General features: G+C 46.6%; 1 protein-coding gene across 2 annotated transcripts in view; it reads left to right on the top strand.

Moving 5' to 3' along the window:
* RNF213 (ring finger protein 213) overlaps positions 1-18,530 on the top strand; it is a 133,499-nt gene that overhangs the window by 9,118 nt on the left and 105,851 nt on the right. Inside the window, exons 3-4 of one of the 2 annotated variants that reach the window (XM_055408396.2) lie at positions 12,566-12,726; positions 17,104-17,253. In XM_055408396.2, the coding sequence (XP_055264371.2) occupies positions 12,566-12,726; positions 17,104-17,253 (311 nt within the window). The remainder of the gene's footprint in view (positions 1-12,565; positions 12,727-17,103; positions 17,254-18,530) is intronic. The other variant, XM_055408398.2, reaches the window with a different exon arrangement.

Below are 18,530 nucleotides of genomic sequence, written 5' to 3'. Positions count from 1 at the left end.
AGCTTTAGCATCAGTCCCTCCAATGAACATCCAGGATTGATCTCCTTTAGAATGGACTGGTTGGATCTCCTTGCAGTATAAGGGACTCTCAAGAGTCTTCTCCAACACCACAGTTCAAAAGCATCGATTCTTCGGCGATCAGCTTTCTTCACAGTCCAACTCTCACATCCATACATGACCACGGGAAAAACCATTGCCTTGACTAGACGGACCTTGGTCGGCAAAGTAATGTCTCTGCTTTTTAATATACTATCAAGGTTGGTCATAACTTTCCTTCCAAGGAGCAAGCGTCTTTTAATTTCATGGCTGCAATCAGCATCTGCAGTGATTTTGCAGCCCAAAAAAACAAAGTCTGACACTGTTTCCACTGTTTTTCCATCTATTTCCCATGAAGTGATGGGACCAGATGCCATGATCTTTGTTTTCTGAATGTTGAGCTTCAAGCCAACCTTTTCACTCTCCTCTTTCACTTTCACCAAGAGGCTTTTGAGTTCCTCTTCACTTTCTGCCATAAGGGTAGTGTCATCTGCATATCTGAGGTTATTGATATTTCTCCCAGCAATCTTGATTCCAGCTTGTGCTTCTTCCAGCCCAGCGTTCCTCATGATGTACTCTGCATATAAGTTAAATAAGCAAGGTGACAATATACAACCTTGACGTACACCTTTTCCTATTTGGAACCAGTCTGTTGTTCCATGACTGGTTCTAACTGTTGCTTCCTGACCTGCATACAGGTTTCTCAAGAGAATGCACTGGTCATAGCAAACACCCTCTTCCAACAACACAAGAGAAGACTCTACACATGGACATCACCAGATGGTCAACACCGAAATCAGATTGATTATATTCTTTGCAACCAAAGATGGAGAAGCTGTATACAGTTAGCGAAAACAAGACCAGGAGCTGACTGTGGCTCAGATCATGAACTCCTTATTGCGAAGTTCAGACTTAAATTGAAGAAAGTAGGGAAAACCACTAGACCATTCAGATATGACCTCAATCAAATCCCTTATGATTATGCAGTGGAAGTGAGAAATAGATTTAAGGGACTAGATCTGATTGATAGAGTGCCTGATGAACTCTGGACGGAGGTTCGTGACATTGTACAGGAGACAGGGGCCAAGACCATCCCCATGGAAAAGAAATGCAAAAGAGCGAAATGGCTGTCTGAGGAGGCCTTACAAATAGCTGTAAAAAGAAGAGAGGCGAAAAGCAAAGGAGAAAAGGAAAGATATAAGCATCTAAATGCAGAGTTCCAAAGAATAGCAAGGAGAGATAAGAAAGCCTTCCTCAGTGATCAATGCAAAGAAATAGAGGAAAACAACAGAATAGGAAAAACAAGAGACCTCTTCAAGAAAATTAGAGATTCCAAGGGAACTTTTCATGCAAAGATGGGCTCGATAAAGGACAGAAATGGTAGGGACCTAACAGAAGCAGAAGATATTAAGAAGAGGTGGCAGGAATACACAGAAGAACTGTACAAAAAAGATCTTCACGACCAAGATAGTCACGATAATGTGATCACTGACCTAGAGCCAGACATCTTGGAATGTGAAGTCAAGTGGGCCTTAGAAAGCATCACTAGGAACAAAGCTAGTGGAGGTGATGGAATTCCAGTTGAGCTATTTCAAGTCTTGAAAGATGATGCTGTGAAAGTGCTGCACTCAATATGCCAGCAGATTTGGAAAACTCAGCAGTGGCCACAGGACTGGAAGAGGTCAGTCTTCATTCCAATCCCAAAGAAAGGGAATGCCAAAGAATGCTCAAACTACCGCACAATTGCACTCATCTCACACGCTAGTAAAGTCATGCTCAAAATTCTCCAAGCCAGGCTTCAGCAGTATGTAAACCGTGAACTCCCAGATGTTCAAGCAGGTTTTAGAAAAGGCAGAGGCACCAGAGATCAAATTGCCAACATCCGCTGGATCATGGAGAAAGCAAGAGAGTTTCAGAAAAACATCTATTTCTGCTTCATTGACTATGCCAAAGCCTTTGACTGTGTGGATCACAATAAACCATACAATATACCCAAGACTTATTATCCACTTGACAGTACTTCCCATGTAATTTAACATGGAAGTTGAACCCAATTAGTGTAATATCTCCCTTTGGGATGTTTCAGGGGCCCTCTGAAGCATCCCAAAGTCAGCTAGAAGCCAAAAGTGCTTCATCAGATTGATTTAGGAAGTTTTGTCAACAAATATCAGAAAGGTTTAGAGCACTCAGTCAGATGGGATTATAGGTCACTGAAACAATAGCTATTCACTCAGCCATAGTAACAATATAGGATTTCAGAGGCAAATATGGAACAGACCATTTAAGAGGCAAATAAACTTAAATCTATTGTCAAATGCAGTTTAACATCTCAAGAAAACGTTTATTTATACACAAAACTCTTTCCTTGGTGTCCACTTTCCACAAAACCATTTTATCACTTTCTGTACCCATTTGTTCTCCCATCCTGGAACAGCCAACTGTAAATTAGACCTACTACCTTTTTCCTCTATAAAATGTAACTTCATTTTTCATACCTTCTTTACTGAACATACACATCTTACTTCCCTTAAGCAACCAAGAATTGACCTTTATATTAGCATTCTATAGATTGGTGAACATAAATACCAGTGATAACTTAAAAAATTTTAGCAAACATCTCAGGATGACATCAAACATTATTTATTAATAGTCTAAAATCTTTAGTTTTTCTGTAAGTTAGTATTCAGTAGTGAATGTTTCAGAATCTTATTTTATTTGGAAATGACCTAGCTATTCAATAAACTTTTGTTACTTAATTTAGCACAACCTTAGAAATTCAGGTTACCAAAATCTAGAGAAACTGTTTTAGACAGACATTTTTAATCTTAATAGAGTTTATCTAAAAGCTCATGTCTCATTTACATTTTTTAGAAGTTTTTTTTTTTCACTCAAGGTAATTTCTTTGTCGACAAACTTGTAACAGATATAACAATATAACAACATTTAACTTAAACCTAGGTACAGTGAGAATATGCTTAATGTTGATGACTCTTAGACATGTCTATATTAGATCAACAAACATTAATATCAGGTATTTAATACTGAATATTTTCCAGTTTACATGAACTTGGAATTTATTATTTAATTTAGAATTGTTTGATTTGTAAGCGCTTACTTCATGGGAAATAGATGGAAAAACAGTGGAAACAGTGTCAGACTTTGTTTTTTTGGGCTCCAAAATCACTGCAGATGCTGATTGCAGCCATGAAATTAAAAGACGCTTGCTCCTTGGAAGGAAAGTTATGACCAACCTTGATAGTATATTAAAGAGCAGAGACATTACTTTGCCAACCAAGGTCCGTCTAGTCAAGGCAATGGTTTTTCCTGTGGTCATGTATGGATGTGAGAGTTGGACTGTGAAGAAAGCTGATCGCCGAAGAATCGATGCTTTTGAACTGTGGTGTTGGAGAAGACTCTTGAGAGTCCCTTATACTGAAAGGAGATCCAACCAGTCCATTCTAAAGGAGATCAGTCCTGGATGTTCATTGGAGGGACTGATGCTAAAGCTGAAACTGCAATACTTTGGCCACCTCATGCGACGAGTTGACTCACTGGAAAAGACTCTGATGCTGGGAAAGGTTGGGGGCGGGAGGAGAAGGGGACGACAGAGAATGAGATGGCTGGATGGCATCACCGACTCTGTGGACATGAGTTTGAGTGTACTCCGGGAGTTGGTGATGGACAGGGAGGCCTGGCGTGCTGTGATTCATGGGGTCGCGGAGAGTCGGACACGACTGAGCGACTGAACTGAACTGAACTGACCCTTTTTAAAGCCAATTAAATAGAGCTCATTTACAAATTAACTTCAAAAATATTACTCAGAGACAAAGACATACCAAGACATATTAAGACAGACACAGTGTGAGTCTTTAGTCTTGAATTAGACATTACAATATAAAATTTACTAGTTTATAAAAACAGTTGGACTGATTCTATAGGGGGTCGGCGGAGGGACCCCATAAACAATAAAAGGGCATAAGGAAGGAGAGTCACCCAGTCCCCGCTAGTCTCTATTGCCAATTTTGCCAATGTTTCCTTTAGGGTCCGAGTCATCCTTTTTACTTGACCCGAGCTCTGGGGATTGTATTTGCAGCATAATTTTCATTTAATCTCCATAGCCAAAACCAATCCCTGAACAACTTTATCTTAGCCAAATTCCTTGGTCTCCGGGCAGCTGCTCGGAGGCCTGCCGTAATAGTCTGGCGGTACACTCGGAGATGCTCCTTACCTTCTGCGCGCTCAAAGTCCCACTGGGGCCGGGTCAATGGAAATCCCTCATCAATTAGGTTCGGCTGCATGGTGGGCCTCCCGTCCACACCAGGGACATGTTTCCGAGCTTCCGATAGAATCCGCTCCCATTCTTCCGTGGTGAAGAGCAGCTGTAACAGCTACTGACAGTCATCCCAGGTGGGATTATGGGTGAAAAGGATAGAAACAAAAGGCTTTATCCATGCTGGTGGGTTTTCCACCAGATCTTGCCAGACCAGAATATAGGGCATCTGGTCCGGGTGGCTGGAAGGGCCGGGCGTGGGAACCTTCCCCCAACAGCCCGGATGGTGGGCAGGCTGAAGGTTCCCTCTCTCGGCCACCCGACATTAAAAGTGGGCCACTCCAAGGAGCAGAGCGTCACCAGCTTGTTCCTCTTCACTAGCAGAGACAAGTCTCGCACCCTAGATTTAAAGTCAGAGAAATGATCCATCATAAGGGAGAGCGGGTTAGAGCTTCCTTGACCCATGACCACAGAATAGATTACGGGAGAGAAAAGACACAGGAGAGAGACAGAGACAATGCCGGCACACACGATAACACGACAAACGGAGGACAGACAAACGTCGGCCGAAAACACACTACTAGGTCTCTGAGGCTTCCTGCAGTTTAAAGTAACCTTACCGAAGGGCGTCCACAGCCCACCAGATTCCGGATCGGGAGAGACCTCCTCTCTCCCGCAGAGCCAGCTGCCTTCCAGCGCGAATGCTGGGCCTCGGCCTTACGCCGGCTACGGCGACCAATTCGCCCCTGAACAGACTTTGCAGAGCCAGCTGCCTTCCAGCGCGAATACTTGGGCCTCGGCCTGACGCCGGCTACAGCGATCAATTCGCCCCTGAACAGACCTTGCAGAGCCAGAAAAAGACAAGGGATACAATTCCAGCGAACACACAAATTCGAACCGAGCTTTTCAACACCCCCTGGCCAGTCTGCCACACCACATTCACAGGTGCCGTCTCATTCACACAACACTCAGGACCCTTACCTAGGGTTCCAAACGGCATCCACTGTGGATGTCGTTCAGGCACCCCTTCGTCGGGGACGTCTCCCACGACTTCCAGTAATGGAGCCTCCAGGGTCGTAACCGGCTTCTTCCCTTCCACGAGAATTCTCAATTGGGACCGAGCAGAGACCTGTTTCAGTCCTCCCCTCTAGGAGGTGGCCAAACCTCCTGCCGCGGCTTTTGTGCAAACCTCTGTATCGGAGGTTGTCTGTCTCTTTGAGGAGGGGTCTTGGGATCCCGGACGAGCCCGCAAATGTTAGGGTCCGGAGTCGCCCTTCCCTCAAAGGAACAGAGGACACTCACGATAATGCAAGACACACGGCGAGGTTTATTTCCAGCTAGCTGGGGTCCAAGTGTCTGCCCGACGCAGCGGGTTTCAACAAGGACCCCGAGCACTCAGAGCCAAGGGGTTATATAGCATTTTCAAATCATGATATTTCTAAATTACCTAACTCACAGGAATTTTTCATACACACACACACAGCTGTGCATATCTCTATCCTGGTGTCTTAACGAGATAAGTTTATCAGACCTGTTTACCTAATTTTCAGTGTCGAAGCCTCCCACATTCTTGGTACTTAAGATTAACTTGTCTCCCAGGTTTTATCTAGTTCTTCTTCCCTCAAGTCACATACTCAGTAAAAATGGTTTTTCCGGCCTCTAAGATGGCCGTTCTTATGCTAACCCCTTCTTACACCCAGGACGACTGAATCTGAAGGGGACTGAGAGGCTACCCAGATAAGGACGTGAAAGTGAAACGTGAAACCCAAGTTCTGTTCATGGAGCCAAAGAATGAATTCTGGAAACTAAGAAAATCATACAGGCAAAGTTTATTTTTGGAAGACAGAGATACAAAGCCCTCAGCATAGACATGAGAGGGAGTGAAGAACCTCCCAAAAGGCGAGGATTGCAGCAGTTTCATATCTTTACTAGTATTGATCTGTAAGTTTTTGGTTGGCTCGTGATTTTAATATACGTCCTTTCTGACCAATTAGTGTAAACATCGCAGTGTCCAGTTTGTCATTTTTATAGCTTTCTTGGATCCCCTAGTTTCTCAGTTTTTCCATATATTTCAGCACCATCCCTCAACACTTTCTCAAGACCCCAGACCATTATTGAGGGGCTAGATGTGTGTTTAGGAGCTAATTGTCTACCTGGAGTTTTTCTCCTTGATAAACTGGACAGCAGTTAATGATTGTCTTGTCCTGGATTTGAAGGTTTTATGACCCTACAGACCAGGGAGGCATTCCTCTAAACGCCTGGAAATGGGAACAAAGAGTGAGATGCTTACTTGAGAAAAATTGAAATTAAAAAAAAAAAAGAAATTGATGTCTCAAATTCTTATGCTATCTAACAATTTCTGCCTCAAATCAGGAGTGTGTGGAGAGTTCCAGGCCACCCTGGGCATAGGTGGAGGGTGGCTGGCTTTGCCAAGGGTGATGTGCATCTGGTGTGCGGTGGAGGGCTTCCAATGTCATTAGGTCCAGCAAGGCAGAGGGTAGAGGGTGGTCAGGAGGCCCTCCCCCACCCCAGTTCCCCACTCTTCTGACAGGTGCCCCAGGGTATCCAAGTGGGACTTCCTCCTTGAGTGCTAAAAGATTATTTTTTGGAAGAGAGGTGACTTCTGGGAAATGTATTTTTCCTTCTATTTTCTGCATTTCCAAGTTTTTCTTGTTTATGTTTTTATAATAGAAAACAGTAAGATAAGCAGTCTGAGACCCCTTAGGAGTCCGGGAAGGATTGAGAGCCACTGGGGAAGCTTCAGAGGCAGCCGCCGTGAGAGAGGGTTAACCCCTGGGGTTTGGGTGTGACTGTGGAGGGCTCACCGGTTAGAGAAAGAACCACCTGTCTGCCACCACTTGTGGGTCCAGAGATGTGGCCACACTTGGTTTCTGTGGCTGCCTGCACTAGCAGTCGAATTTGTGCTTCAAGGGAGCAAAACATTTCCCTCTTCCCTACTAAATTCTTTGGCTGTTCACCAATTAAATTGATAAGAGACAGATTCACATTTCATATGTATAGGAGCCCCATAAAAGTTTGAGACCCAAAAGGCAGTCAGGAAATTAAAGCTTCTGTAACATCCTGACTTAAGGAGCCTGCTAGGATCTGGGGCTACAAAGAAGAGGGCTTTTTACAGGGAGGCAGAGACTTTTGGAAAATAGAGGTTGCTCTATTATGTAGATAAGTTTCTTGGTTAAAAGCTGTCTATAGTAATGGCTCTCTTCCTTATAGACCCCCCCTTCTGATGTAAATTTAAAACATTGAAGGGGGAATTCAAGAGCTCTTCTTAAATCTGCTGAGTCTTCATTGCGTTCAGCAGGAAATAACCCTGGGTGCTAAATAGCTTGTTTTGAGGTGGGAAATTCTGCTCCCCTTCAATGCCCACCACACCTGACCCAGGGCTCACAGGTGGTGGGAGGAGTGGGTGGGCCGGGAGAATTGCATGGTTCTATGTAGTGGTTTTAATTTTTTTTAATTGTGATAAAGTATTTAAACGCAAGTGATGGGAGAGATGATCACAAACTCTTAGATATGGGAAAGTCATTGCGGCTTATACATGATTCAGCCTGAACTTTGTGTGAACTGGAACAGCCTGACTCATGGCCTGTCAAACATGCCTCACACGTGTGCTTTAGCTAAACCGTTAGCAACAGTGCTTTGAAGATAGGGATCGATGCCTCCTGTGCTGTGGTGTCCACGTCAACAACCCCCTCAGACTTGACATTCCCTTTCTAGACACCGGGGTCATGCTGACTTGCAGTGTACATGATAATCTACTTCATGGATGTACCCCTCTCATGTTTGGTGTATGTTCTTTGTTCTGACAAGGTGTAAACCTGAAGACCAGGCTTCATCGGAGCAGTTCCTCAAAACTATAGAGAGGCTGCCACGTGGGCTGTAGTCCTCAGTTTTGCTTGAATAAAACTCTCTTCTAGAGGGCTTCCCTGGTGGCTCAGTGGTAAAGGATCCACCTGCCATCGCAGGAGACATGGATTCGATCCCTGGGTTGGGAAGAGAAGGTCCCCTGGGGAAGGAAATGGCAACTCACTCCAGTATCCTTGCCTGGGAGATCGCATGGACAGAGGAGCCTGGCAGGCTATAGTCCATGGGGTCACAGAAGAGTTGTACACAACTTAGTGACTGAACAACAATTCCTTATTATAGATTGATTATTGATTATTTGCACTGATGCACACAATTTACCAATTTAAACACATTTAAGTGGACATTTGAGAAATATGACAGGAATATTTCCTGTCATGTCAATAAAGATGTCACAGTCACCAGCAGTTGCAGCTACTGTGAATGGTGAGCTGGTGAGCCCTGAGGGAACCCAGGAAGGAAAGAATACCTGCTATCTAGCAGCCATCAGACTGCAGCCACTCCCTGCGGGAAGCCCTGAGGAACTCTGGATGTGAAAACAAGATACTGGCCCTAGATAGCTGAGTCACCTATCAAAATGAATGATTTCAGCGAGCCCAGACATTTGCATCTTCCCATACATAGAAAAGTGCTAAATTTCTTAACTTGGGTTACCTGGTTTTCTTTAATTACAATAATCTTTTGATGTTCAGGCTCCCTGCCCTTCGTTGCAAAGCTTCTGTGTCACCCGGCTCCTCCCCTTGCCTCCATGGAGCAGTTCTCGTGGGATAACTTGAGATCCTGTCTCGGGGGCTTGAAGTCCTAAGAATTCCCACTGAATAAAATACATAACTCTCAATGTTTAGATTATGAGTAATTTTTTTTTTTTTTAGATTATTTGTTTATTTGGCCGTGTCAGGCTCAGTAGTTGCCATGTGGGCCTAGTTGCTCTGAGGCATGTGGGATCTTCCTTCCCCAACCAGGAATAGAACCTGCGTCCCCTGCATTGCAAGGTGGATTCTTAACCACTGGACCACCAGGGAACTCCCGAGGTTATGAATATTTTTTTTCAGTTGACACAGAACAGTGGCATTAGGCACATTCACATTGTTGTGCAACCAGTCATCACCATCCATCTCCAGAACTTCTTCCTTTTTTCACACAGAAACTCTGTCACCATTAGGCACTAACCTCCCTCCCCCAACCCCAGCCCCTGGCATCTGCCATCCTACCTTCTGTCCCTGTGACTTTGACTGCTCTAGGGAACCTCATATGAAAGCTTGAGGTATGTGGGATTTTCTTTAGCCTTCAGGAGCAGGCAGCTGCAGGGAGGGGTGAGGGTTGCTGTGGGAGGGTGGGGGAAGCAGACCCAGAGCTGCTGCTGGGGTTCATTTGGGAGCCCAGAAGTGGGGTCTGTGTAACTGACTGATTTGGGTTGAACTAATTCTGCAGCAGTGCTTTCAGGCTGCCTGTGAGGTCCCTGCCCTCCTCCCCTATTCGTGGGTTGATCAGCCATTAACCAGATTTGGGGATCTGTCTGAAGGAGAGCTTAGACTCCCTTAGCACTTTCTGGATATCTCTGTGTCTGTTCCCATCTGTTTGCAGAGATGCTTCAGGGTAGGTCATGCTGCCTAATGTGCATGCACCTGGTGAGCCCATACTTCATGAGGCAGGGACAGGAATTTTCTCTGATTCAGCCGTAGTCCTGGGGAAAAGACTGTGGCCGTGGCACTATCCCCAGGGCCTATCCTGGCCTCAGAGCCTGGATTCAAATCCTGCTCCCCACCTTGCCAACTGGGGGCCTGAGAAGGTCACAGGGTGGCTGTAAGTACTTGATGGGTTAACATGCAGAGTGCCCAGTAGAGATTCTTAAGTTTTGCTCTTACTGAATCTGGCTAGTTTCCTTTTTATATTGGTAAGTGTAGAAGTAATACATGCTGGTGTGAATAACTCAAATGTTACAGCGGGAGGATATAAAAAATGGTAAACCCCCTCAGCTTACCCCCAGCCCCGACTCTTCACACCCTTATGAACACAACACTTAACTGTTTGGTGTGTCACCTTCCAGATGTTTCCTCCATGTGGGGGAAAACTAGAGCACCCTGCTTCCATCGTGTGGCACTGCACCATGGCCTCTAGTTGAGACTGGCCTCACCTCTGCCACGCAGCAGCTGGTCCTATCCTGGACTCCTGTTCTGCCATAAATGCACGTGGCTGGGCTGGATGCTGGCAAGGGATCTGCCCCTGGTACCAGTGTATCTCAAGGGCAAGCTCCAAGGAGCAGCCTTGTGCATTTGTAATGGAAACCTTCAAATCCACAAGGCTTCCCCTCAGCCTCTCTCCTCTGCAGGCTCTTCGAGGTTTCATCTCCAGCCACACCAGCATGTCTGATTGGCCAGTCAGATTGGTAGAAGGGGGTACCTCTTGGGTTCTATTGCTACTTCCTTGATTGATAGGGTAAGTAAGTGTCTTCTCAAAAGTTAAGAGCTCACTTATAATTCCTTTTCTTTGAACTGCCTGTTTTCTTTGGGGAATTCCCTTTTTTAAAAGTTATTCTTATTGATTTTCAGTCACCGGGGCTGTTTGTATTGGAGATGACCAGACACCCAGCTCCCTGCTTCCTTAGCGGGATGCGTGCACTGGGCCTCACACACTCATTTCCAGACTGAGGGAGTTAGGTCTCTGCACAGCTCTGCATCTTTCTCAGGTCCTAGCGGCCCTGCTTTGTCCCCAGACTGCTGCCTTCATGGAGGCAAACTAGTTGATTCCAAGCATAGGGTGTGTTTGTCTGACCGGAAGGAAGGGGTTGATGGGTCAGAAACCCCAGTAACCAGCCCTGGATCCCTGCTGTACTTCTGCCAATCACTGGAACTGGAGAAATGCCAGGTTCTGATTGGATCAGTCTAATGGGGGCCCCACCCCCTGCAGTGGAGGCTGGTGGAAGAGAGAGGAGGTCAGCATGCCCACAGTTTATCAAAGGACAGTGGCCCCAGGCTGTTGTGTGTTACAAATATCCTCCCAGTTTTATTTAGTTCTTTGGCCTGAAGTTTCATTTGTAGATGAACCTTAGATGTTTGTAGATGTTTAATATATTTGTTCAGTTCAGTTAAGTCACTCAGTCGTATCCAACTCTTTGCGACCCCATGAACTGCAGGACACCAGGCTTCCCTGTCCATCATCAACTCTGAAGCTTGCTCAGGCTCATGTCCATCAAGTCGGTGATGCCATTCAACCATCTCATCCTTTGTCATCCCCTTCTCCTGTCTTCAATCTTTCCCAGCTGCTGCTGCTGCTAAGTCGTTTCAGTCGTGTCCGACTCTGTGCGACCCCCTAGATGGCAGCCCACCAGGCTCCCCCATCCCTGGGATTCTGCAGGCAAGAACACTGGAGTGGGTTGCCATTTCCTCCTCCAATGCGTGAAAGTGAAGTCGCTCAGTCGTGTCTGACTCTTAGCGACCCCATGGACTGCAGCCAACCAAGCTCCTCCGTCCATGGGATTTTCCAGGCAAGAGTACTGCAGTGGGTTGCCATTGCCTTCTCTGTTCCCAGCATCAGGATCTTTTCAAATGAGTCAGTTCGCCTCAGGTGGCCAAAGTACTGGAGTTTCAGCTTCAGCATCAATGCTTCCAATGAATATTCAGGACTGATATCCTTTAGGAGGAACTGGTTGGATCTCCTTGCAGTCCAAGGGACTCTCAAGAGTCTTCTCCAACACCACAGTTTAAAAGTATCAATTCTTCGGCATTCAGCTTTCTTTATAGTTCAACTCTCACATCCATACATAACTACTAGAAAAACCATAGTTTTGACTAGGCAGACCTCTGTTGGCAAAGTAATGTCTCTGCTTCTTAATATGCTGTCTAGGTTGGTCATAACTTTTCTTCCAAGGAGCAAGTGTCTTTTAATTTCATGGCTGCAGTCACCATCTGCAGTGATTTTGGAGCCCCCCAAAATAAAGTCTCTCACTGTTTCCATTGTTTCCCCATCTATTTGCCATGAATTGATGGGACTGGATGCCGTAATCTTAGTTATCTGAATGTTGAATTTTAAGCCAACTTTTTCACTTTCCTCTTTCACTTTCATCAAGAGGCTCTTTAGTTTTTCTTCACTTTCTGCCATAAATAAGGGTAGTATCATCTGCATATCTGAAGTTATTGATATTTCTCCCAGCAATCTTGTTTCCAGCTTGTGCTTCATCCAGCCTGGCATGTCGCATGATATACACTCTTGCCCACCTGACAGCAGAAATTGTACCAGGCTTGACTCTCTGTAGCCAAGACAGCACCTTGAGTGGGGAGAGGACTAATCTTGAACGGCGCTCATGGGAGGAGTCCAGGTCTTCCCTTGGGACCTTCACTTGTTTTCTGAGATGTGACCCCCATGCATCTGCCTTTGTAGGTTCTCAGAGCACCCTCAAGGAGACACCGGCCCCGGAGGGAGAGATGGAATGTGGACAGGAGCTGAGGGAGGAAAGCAGCTCCTCCTTGTCCCTGGGCTCAGGTGATTGGCAAGAAGACCCAGATGAGCCCTGTTCGAATGCTTCGTGGCAAACCAAGCGAGTGAGTGTCTGGCCCCTGGGGAAGTGGGTCTGAGAGGTGTGGTTCTGCCCATCTCCTAGCTTTGCAAGGATGCAGTTTCCTGCTGTGGTTTCATCAGTGGCTGAACAAATGTCCCTACAGCGTCCTCTCCAGGACAGCTTCACTTCACTGCTGCCCTGCCTGTTGGCCCCTGCATGCTGGGCTGCAGCAGAGCGCCCCTTCTGTGCCTGATTCGTGCAGGGTCTCTGCATCCCCCTCCCTTTTTCTCCCACCATACCCAGCATGTCGTGTCTCCTAGATGCTGTGGCGGGGCTGCATCTGGGTGTCTGAGCTTCTGCCACATGGGTGTCTGCCTCTGCTCTGGGCATTTTGCATGGACCGGACAGTTCCTAAGGTGCCTCCAGGCTCTGGGGAAATGGAGGTGCTCTGGAAATGCCACCATTCCTCGATGGGGAAGCTGAGTCGTCTTGTCTCCCTGTAAGTGTCAGACCCTAGGAGTGTCTCCTGATTGAGTGACCAGGCAGGAGCCCAGACGAGACTTGCAGAGAGTTGTCTGACAGATTTAGGACAGATTCATCCTTCTGGGTGAGTGAGGGCTCCCCACACCGAAGTCCAGCCTGTCCAGACCTAAGCAGCTGGGTCTGTTCCCAGGTTTCTTGGAGGACTGAGAGGGACGTTGTCTCTGCCTGGTTGGGGCCGGTTTCCTATGTGGACCTTTGTTGTTCCTTATGGTTGGCTGGTGGGGGAGGTGCTGCAGCTGGCAGTATTGTGGCTCCTTGTGAGTGTGTGTGCATGCTTATGTGTGTGTGTGCATGCCTATGTGAGTGTGTGCACACGTTCGAGTGTATGTGTGCACATAGTATGTGTGTGGTATATGCGTTTGTGAGTGTGTGTGGTAGTTGTGAAGTGTGTGAGTGTTTCATTCTCCTTGGACACTAATCCTGTCCAGAGCAGGATGGCCAGCTTTGAGCCTGGGCCACGTGGGACACTGAAATTTGGGGTAAACTATTTTTTTGTAGTTCCTTTTTCAAATTTATTTTTTATTTATTAAATTTTTTTTTTACTGGAGTATAATTGCTTTGCAAAGTTGTGTTAGTTTCTGTTGTATAATGAAAGGAATCACCTATATGTATACATATATCCCCTCCCACCTACCCCATCCCACCCACCTAGGTCGTCACAGAGCACCAAGCTGAGCTCCCTGTTCTATACTGCAGGGCCCCACTAGCTATCTGTTTCACACATGGGTAGTGTATTTACTGTCAAATCTAGTCTCCCAATCCATCCCACCCTCTCCTTCCCTTCCCCTGTGTCCACATGTCCATTCTCTACATCTGTGTCTCCATTCCTGCCCTGGAACTAGGTTCATCTGTACCATTTTCCTAGATTCTACATAACATGCATTAATATAACAATATTTATTTTTCTCTTTCTGACTTACTTCACTCTGTATAACAGACTCCAGGTCCATCCACACCTGTATAAATGACCCAGTTTTGTTCCTTTTTATGTCTGAGTAATATTCCATCGCATATCTATACCACATCTTCCTTATCCATCCATCTGTCAGTGGACACTTAGGTTGCTTCTGTATCCTGGCTATTGTAAATACTTTTAAAGTGAGTATCAGGAATATGCACCATTAGGAAGTAAGCGTTTGACAGTGTGATTGAAGCAGTATTGAGCCCAGCAGGATTCGAGCTTTTTTTAAACCTTGATTGAGTAAGTTTAAGGTTCCCTTGGAAGAAAAAATGGGCAAGAATAACCAAGAAAATTGTTGAAAAAAAATGCCTAAAGTGGGACTTGCTGTATTAGATGAACAAAAACATGTTTCAAAGCCAGTCATTAAAACAATGAATCTTGGGAGGAGTCAATGTACCAGAAATACAACCCAGAAACAGACCCTAATGTATATAATGACAGTTGGAAAAAATATACATAAATATTTATCTGACCCATGAATGGGGAAGATTTTCTAGTAATTGAAGCAAAGAGGAAAAATACAAACAAAAGATTGGTATATTTGACTATAGAGAAAGTCTTAAAAGAATTAAAAACTTTGTATGATGAGCATAAATGAAGAGTGAATGGTTTAGGGAAATATGCATTTACATATTTGTATGTACCTAAAAGGGCTTCCCAGGTAGCTCAGCAGTCAAGAATCCGCCTGCAATGCAGAAGCTATAGGAGAGGGAGGCTCAGTCCCTGGGTTGGGAAAATTCCCTGAAGGAGGGCATGGCAACCCACTCCGGTTTTCTTGCCTAGAGAATCCCCTGGACAGAGGAGCCTGGTGGGCTACACTCCATAGGGTCACAAAGAGTTGGATATGACTGAAATGACATGACTTAGCATGCACATGTACATAAAAAGATTTGTATTTACATAGAAATATTTTAAAATAAGAGTGAGTTGCCTCAATATGTCAAAAACTCTTAGAAATCAAGTAGAAAACAGTAACCTACCCAATAGAAAGATGACTAGCAATTGATACGGTCCACAATAGAGAAGATGGAAATGGCCATTAAACATATAGCTGCCCACCTCTGAAATCAGACACTCAAAAGAGCTGCAAGGTCTCATATTAAACCTGTTAAATGAAAAAAATGGATTAAAAGTCAGCATTTGCAACAGTGGGGCAGGTTTTTCGCTACGGGTGAGAGTAATGTGGTGGGACCCCTAGTAAAGCAGGTACCCTTTGACCTGTTCTGCTTCCCTGCTGTCATCATAAGAAAATAACCTTAGGCATGTGAGGGTTCAGTAGAGGATTTTGTCGCCGCCTTAGTGTGTGTGTGTGTGTGTGTGTGTGTGTGTGTGTGTGTTTAATGTTTATTTCTTTGCTTTTGGCTGCATTGGGTTTTTGTTGCTGTGCACGGACTTTCTCTAGGTGCAGAGAGTCAGGCTGGTCTCCAGTTGTGGGGCACAGGCTTCTTGTTGCAGAGCGTGTGCTCTAGGGCTTCAGTAGTTGCAGCACATGGGCTCAGTAGTTGTGACTTATCTGTCCCGTGGCATGTGGGATCCTCCTGGACCAGGGATCGAACCGGCATCCCCTGTATTGCAAGGCAGATTTTTAACCACTGGACCACCAGGGAAGTCCCAGCCTTACTGTTTTATGGCCAAATGCTGGAGTCCACCTGAATATTCCACCCTGGAGAGTGTCATCTGTATCATCCATATAGCAGAAAGTACTGTGGCCTCCAGCTGTTATTTCCGCCAGATATTTAAGATGTGAGGGAGGAACTTTCCTGGTGGTCCAGTGGTTAAGTTCCCCCTTCCAATGCAAGTGGCGAGGGTTTGATCCCTGGTCAGGGAACTAAGCTGTCACATGCCTTGCGGTGTGGCATAGCAACAAAATTTAAAAATATTTTATACCTACCGCGAGGAAGAGGAGCACAGGATGGAGCCAGGGAGTCAGGTTGAAGGTGCTGACTGATCCTGTGGTTCCTTCCAGTGTCATCTTGGTCCTGTCCTTGATTTCCTGCTGGGAGCTGGCCTGGGTGCCAGGCGCTGACTGGGATGGGCTTTGCACTTGGGCTGCCAGTGTGCTCTGACCCATCTCATTCACTGGGCCTTTCCAAGTGCCCCTCAGAGAACTCCCCTTCCCTTTCCACACCGACTGCCTGCCTCCCTCAAGTCAGAGGCTCTCAACCTTTCCTGTCTTCCCTCTACCTGGGTACAGTGCTGGCCATGAGGCCCCCATGTGGGAGGCCCAGGTATCCCCCCTGACCTGTGCCCAAGGGTCTAATGGACCTCTCTGCTCACCTGCAGCCGCTGCAGTGCAGGAACCAGGCCTTGGCTTTGGGCCCAACTTCCCTGTTCCCTGTCCTGCCCTGTTCCCCTCGGTGGCCTGGGGCACAGTGGTGAGTCCCACTGGTCCTCACTGCTTCCTTCGATGGAGGAAGGGATGGCACAGGGCTGGCTCTGTGCTCCTTGGGGTGTGCCATTCAGAGAGACTGGTCACTACCCTGCATGCCCCTATCCCCAAAAGCCCCCTTGAGGCCTGGCCTCAGGTGCTGGGCTACCTACTCCTCCAGGAATGTCTCCACAGCTGCATCTGTGTGGAAGTACCGGCCTGGGCATTGGGATGGAGCTTAGAGAACCAGGCTCCAGGCCTGCTTGTACAGAAGGTCGGATGTGCCAAGGCTTTCAGACATCAACTCTAATATGGGGCAGCATGCTTGCATGGATTTGCTCTGCCTGCCACCTGCAGAACCCTTTCTTTTGTTCCCTACACCAGGGACCCTGTGCCTGCTGAACCTGGATGCCCGGGGGCCTGGGGAGCTGGTTCAATCCTCACTCGAGAGCATCCCCACTTGGGTTTGAGTTAGGGGTCCCTTAGACCCTGATGGAGCAGTGCCTGTGGTCACCCCACTCTGTCTGAAGGGGATCATGTTTCAACAGGGAGTTGTGTCCGAGGGTTTTGTAGATGCGGCAGATGGCACACCCACATCCGATGAGCTGGAAGCTGCTAGTTACTCTGCCTGCAAAAGAAGAAAAGAAGATGCAACCCTGTTTGAGGTCACTGACACGTGCTCTCCAGACTCTGAGCAGGTAGTTTGCATTAATAGTGGCCCACGATGCTCCCTGCCAAGGCTTGCATGGAACCGAGCCCCACACCCTCTCTGCTGTTGGGAGGCTTTTTCCACTCCTATCCAGTCTGGTCGACACAGTAGCCATGCCTTTGGGTTTTAACTCTTGTGACTCTGAGGATGTTCTGCTAATGTTGAATTTCAGCTTTATTGTGTGGGGTCCCCCTGTGCTGTATCTGCTCAGTTACCTAACTGTGTCTGACTCTGGGACCCCGTGTGTGTCTCTGTCCATGGGATTTTCCCGGCAAGACCACTGAAGTGGGTTGCCATTTCCTTCTCCAGGGAATCTTACCAACCCAGAGGTTGAACCCGTATCTCCTGCATTGCAAGCAGATTCTTTACCACTGAGCCAGGGGGAAGCCCCTGTGGTCCCCTATCCCTACTTTTCCATCCACCTTTTAATTTCTTGTGTAGCTATCTCCTTTGGCACATGGGAAACTTACCCTGAAAGCTCCATAGGCCATGCAAGAGTCTCTTCATGGAGAAGAGCAAGGGGGCCTGGGTCTCCCTTAGGGGCTTGGACCAGACTGGTGGGGGTCCAGGCCAAACCTCTACTAGGGCTTGGAGAATGCACCCAGCCCCTGCAGTCGCCAGCACCTGAGATTATGGGCTCGTGTTCTGAACCCCGGTTGTGCCGTGGAAGCCTGCTGAACTTAGTCCCGACTTCTATGATTGTCTATGGCATTTGTGAGTCTTGAGGGTTTTACTAATAATATCAGAAGTGAGACTAGCTAATATATGTAATGGAAGTAATTTTGCTTGTGAGGAAAAGCAGTGAGGCTTCAGACACTGACGAGTGATGTGTTTAACTATCATCCTTTCACAGAATGGTGACTTTTTTCCTGACTAAGATGGCCATTGAGTCATTTAACAAAGATTTATTGAGCAGCTGCTGCATGTGGGGGCCCTGGGTGCCTGGTGGAAGGCTGTAAATGAGGTGTGGTCTTGCCGCTGGGCTCTGATCTATTGGTTAGTTCAGAGCAGAAGCACTTTGGGACTTCCCTGGCGGTCTAGTGGTTAGGACTTGGTGTTTTCATTTCTGGGGCTTGAGTTCAATCCGTGATTGGGGAACTAAGATCCCACCAGCCATGTGGTGCAACAAAAAACAGAAACCCAAAAGCACCTTGTAAATACAGAGGACCGCAGTGCATGAGCACTGATAGAAAATATTGAACGGATGTGGAGAGCCCCTTCATGATCTAAAAACAGGAAGCAAACTGCAAACGAATTCTCCCAAAA

This window comes from Moschus berezovskii, chromosome 20, assembly GCF_049115385.1.
Source record: "Moschus berezovskii isolate FMDL1 chromosome 20, NW_MosBer_1.0, whole genome shotgun sequence".
NCBI lineage: Eukaryota > Metazoa > Chordata > Mammalia > Artiodactyla > Moschidae > Moschus > Moschus berezovskii.
Note: the sequence above shows the minus strand (reverse complement) of the source record. Positions and strands in the feature narration are given on the sequence as shown.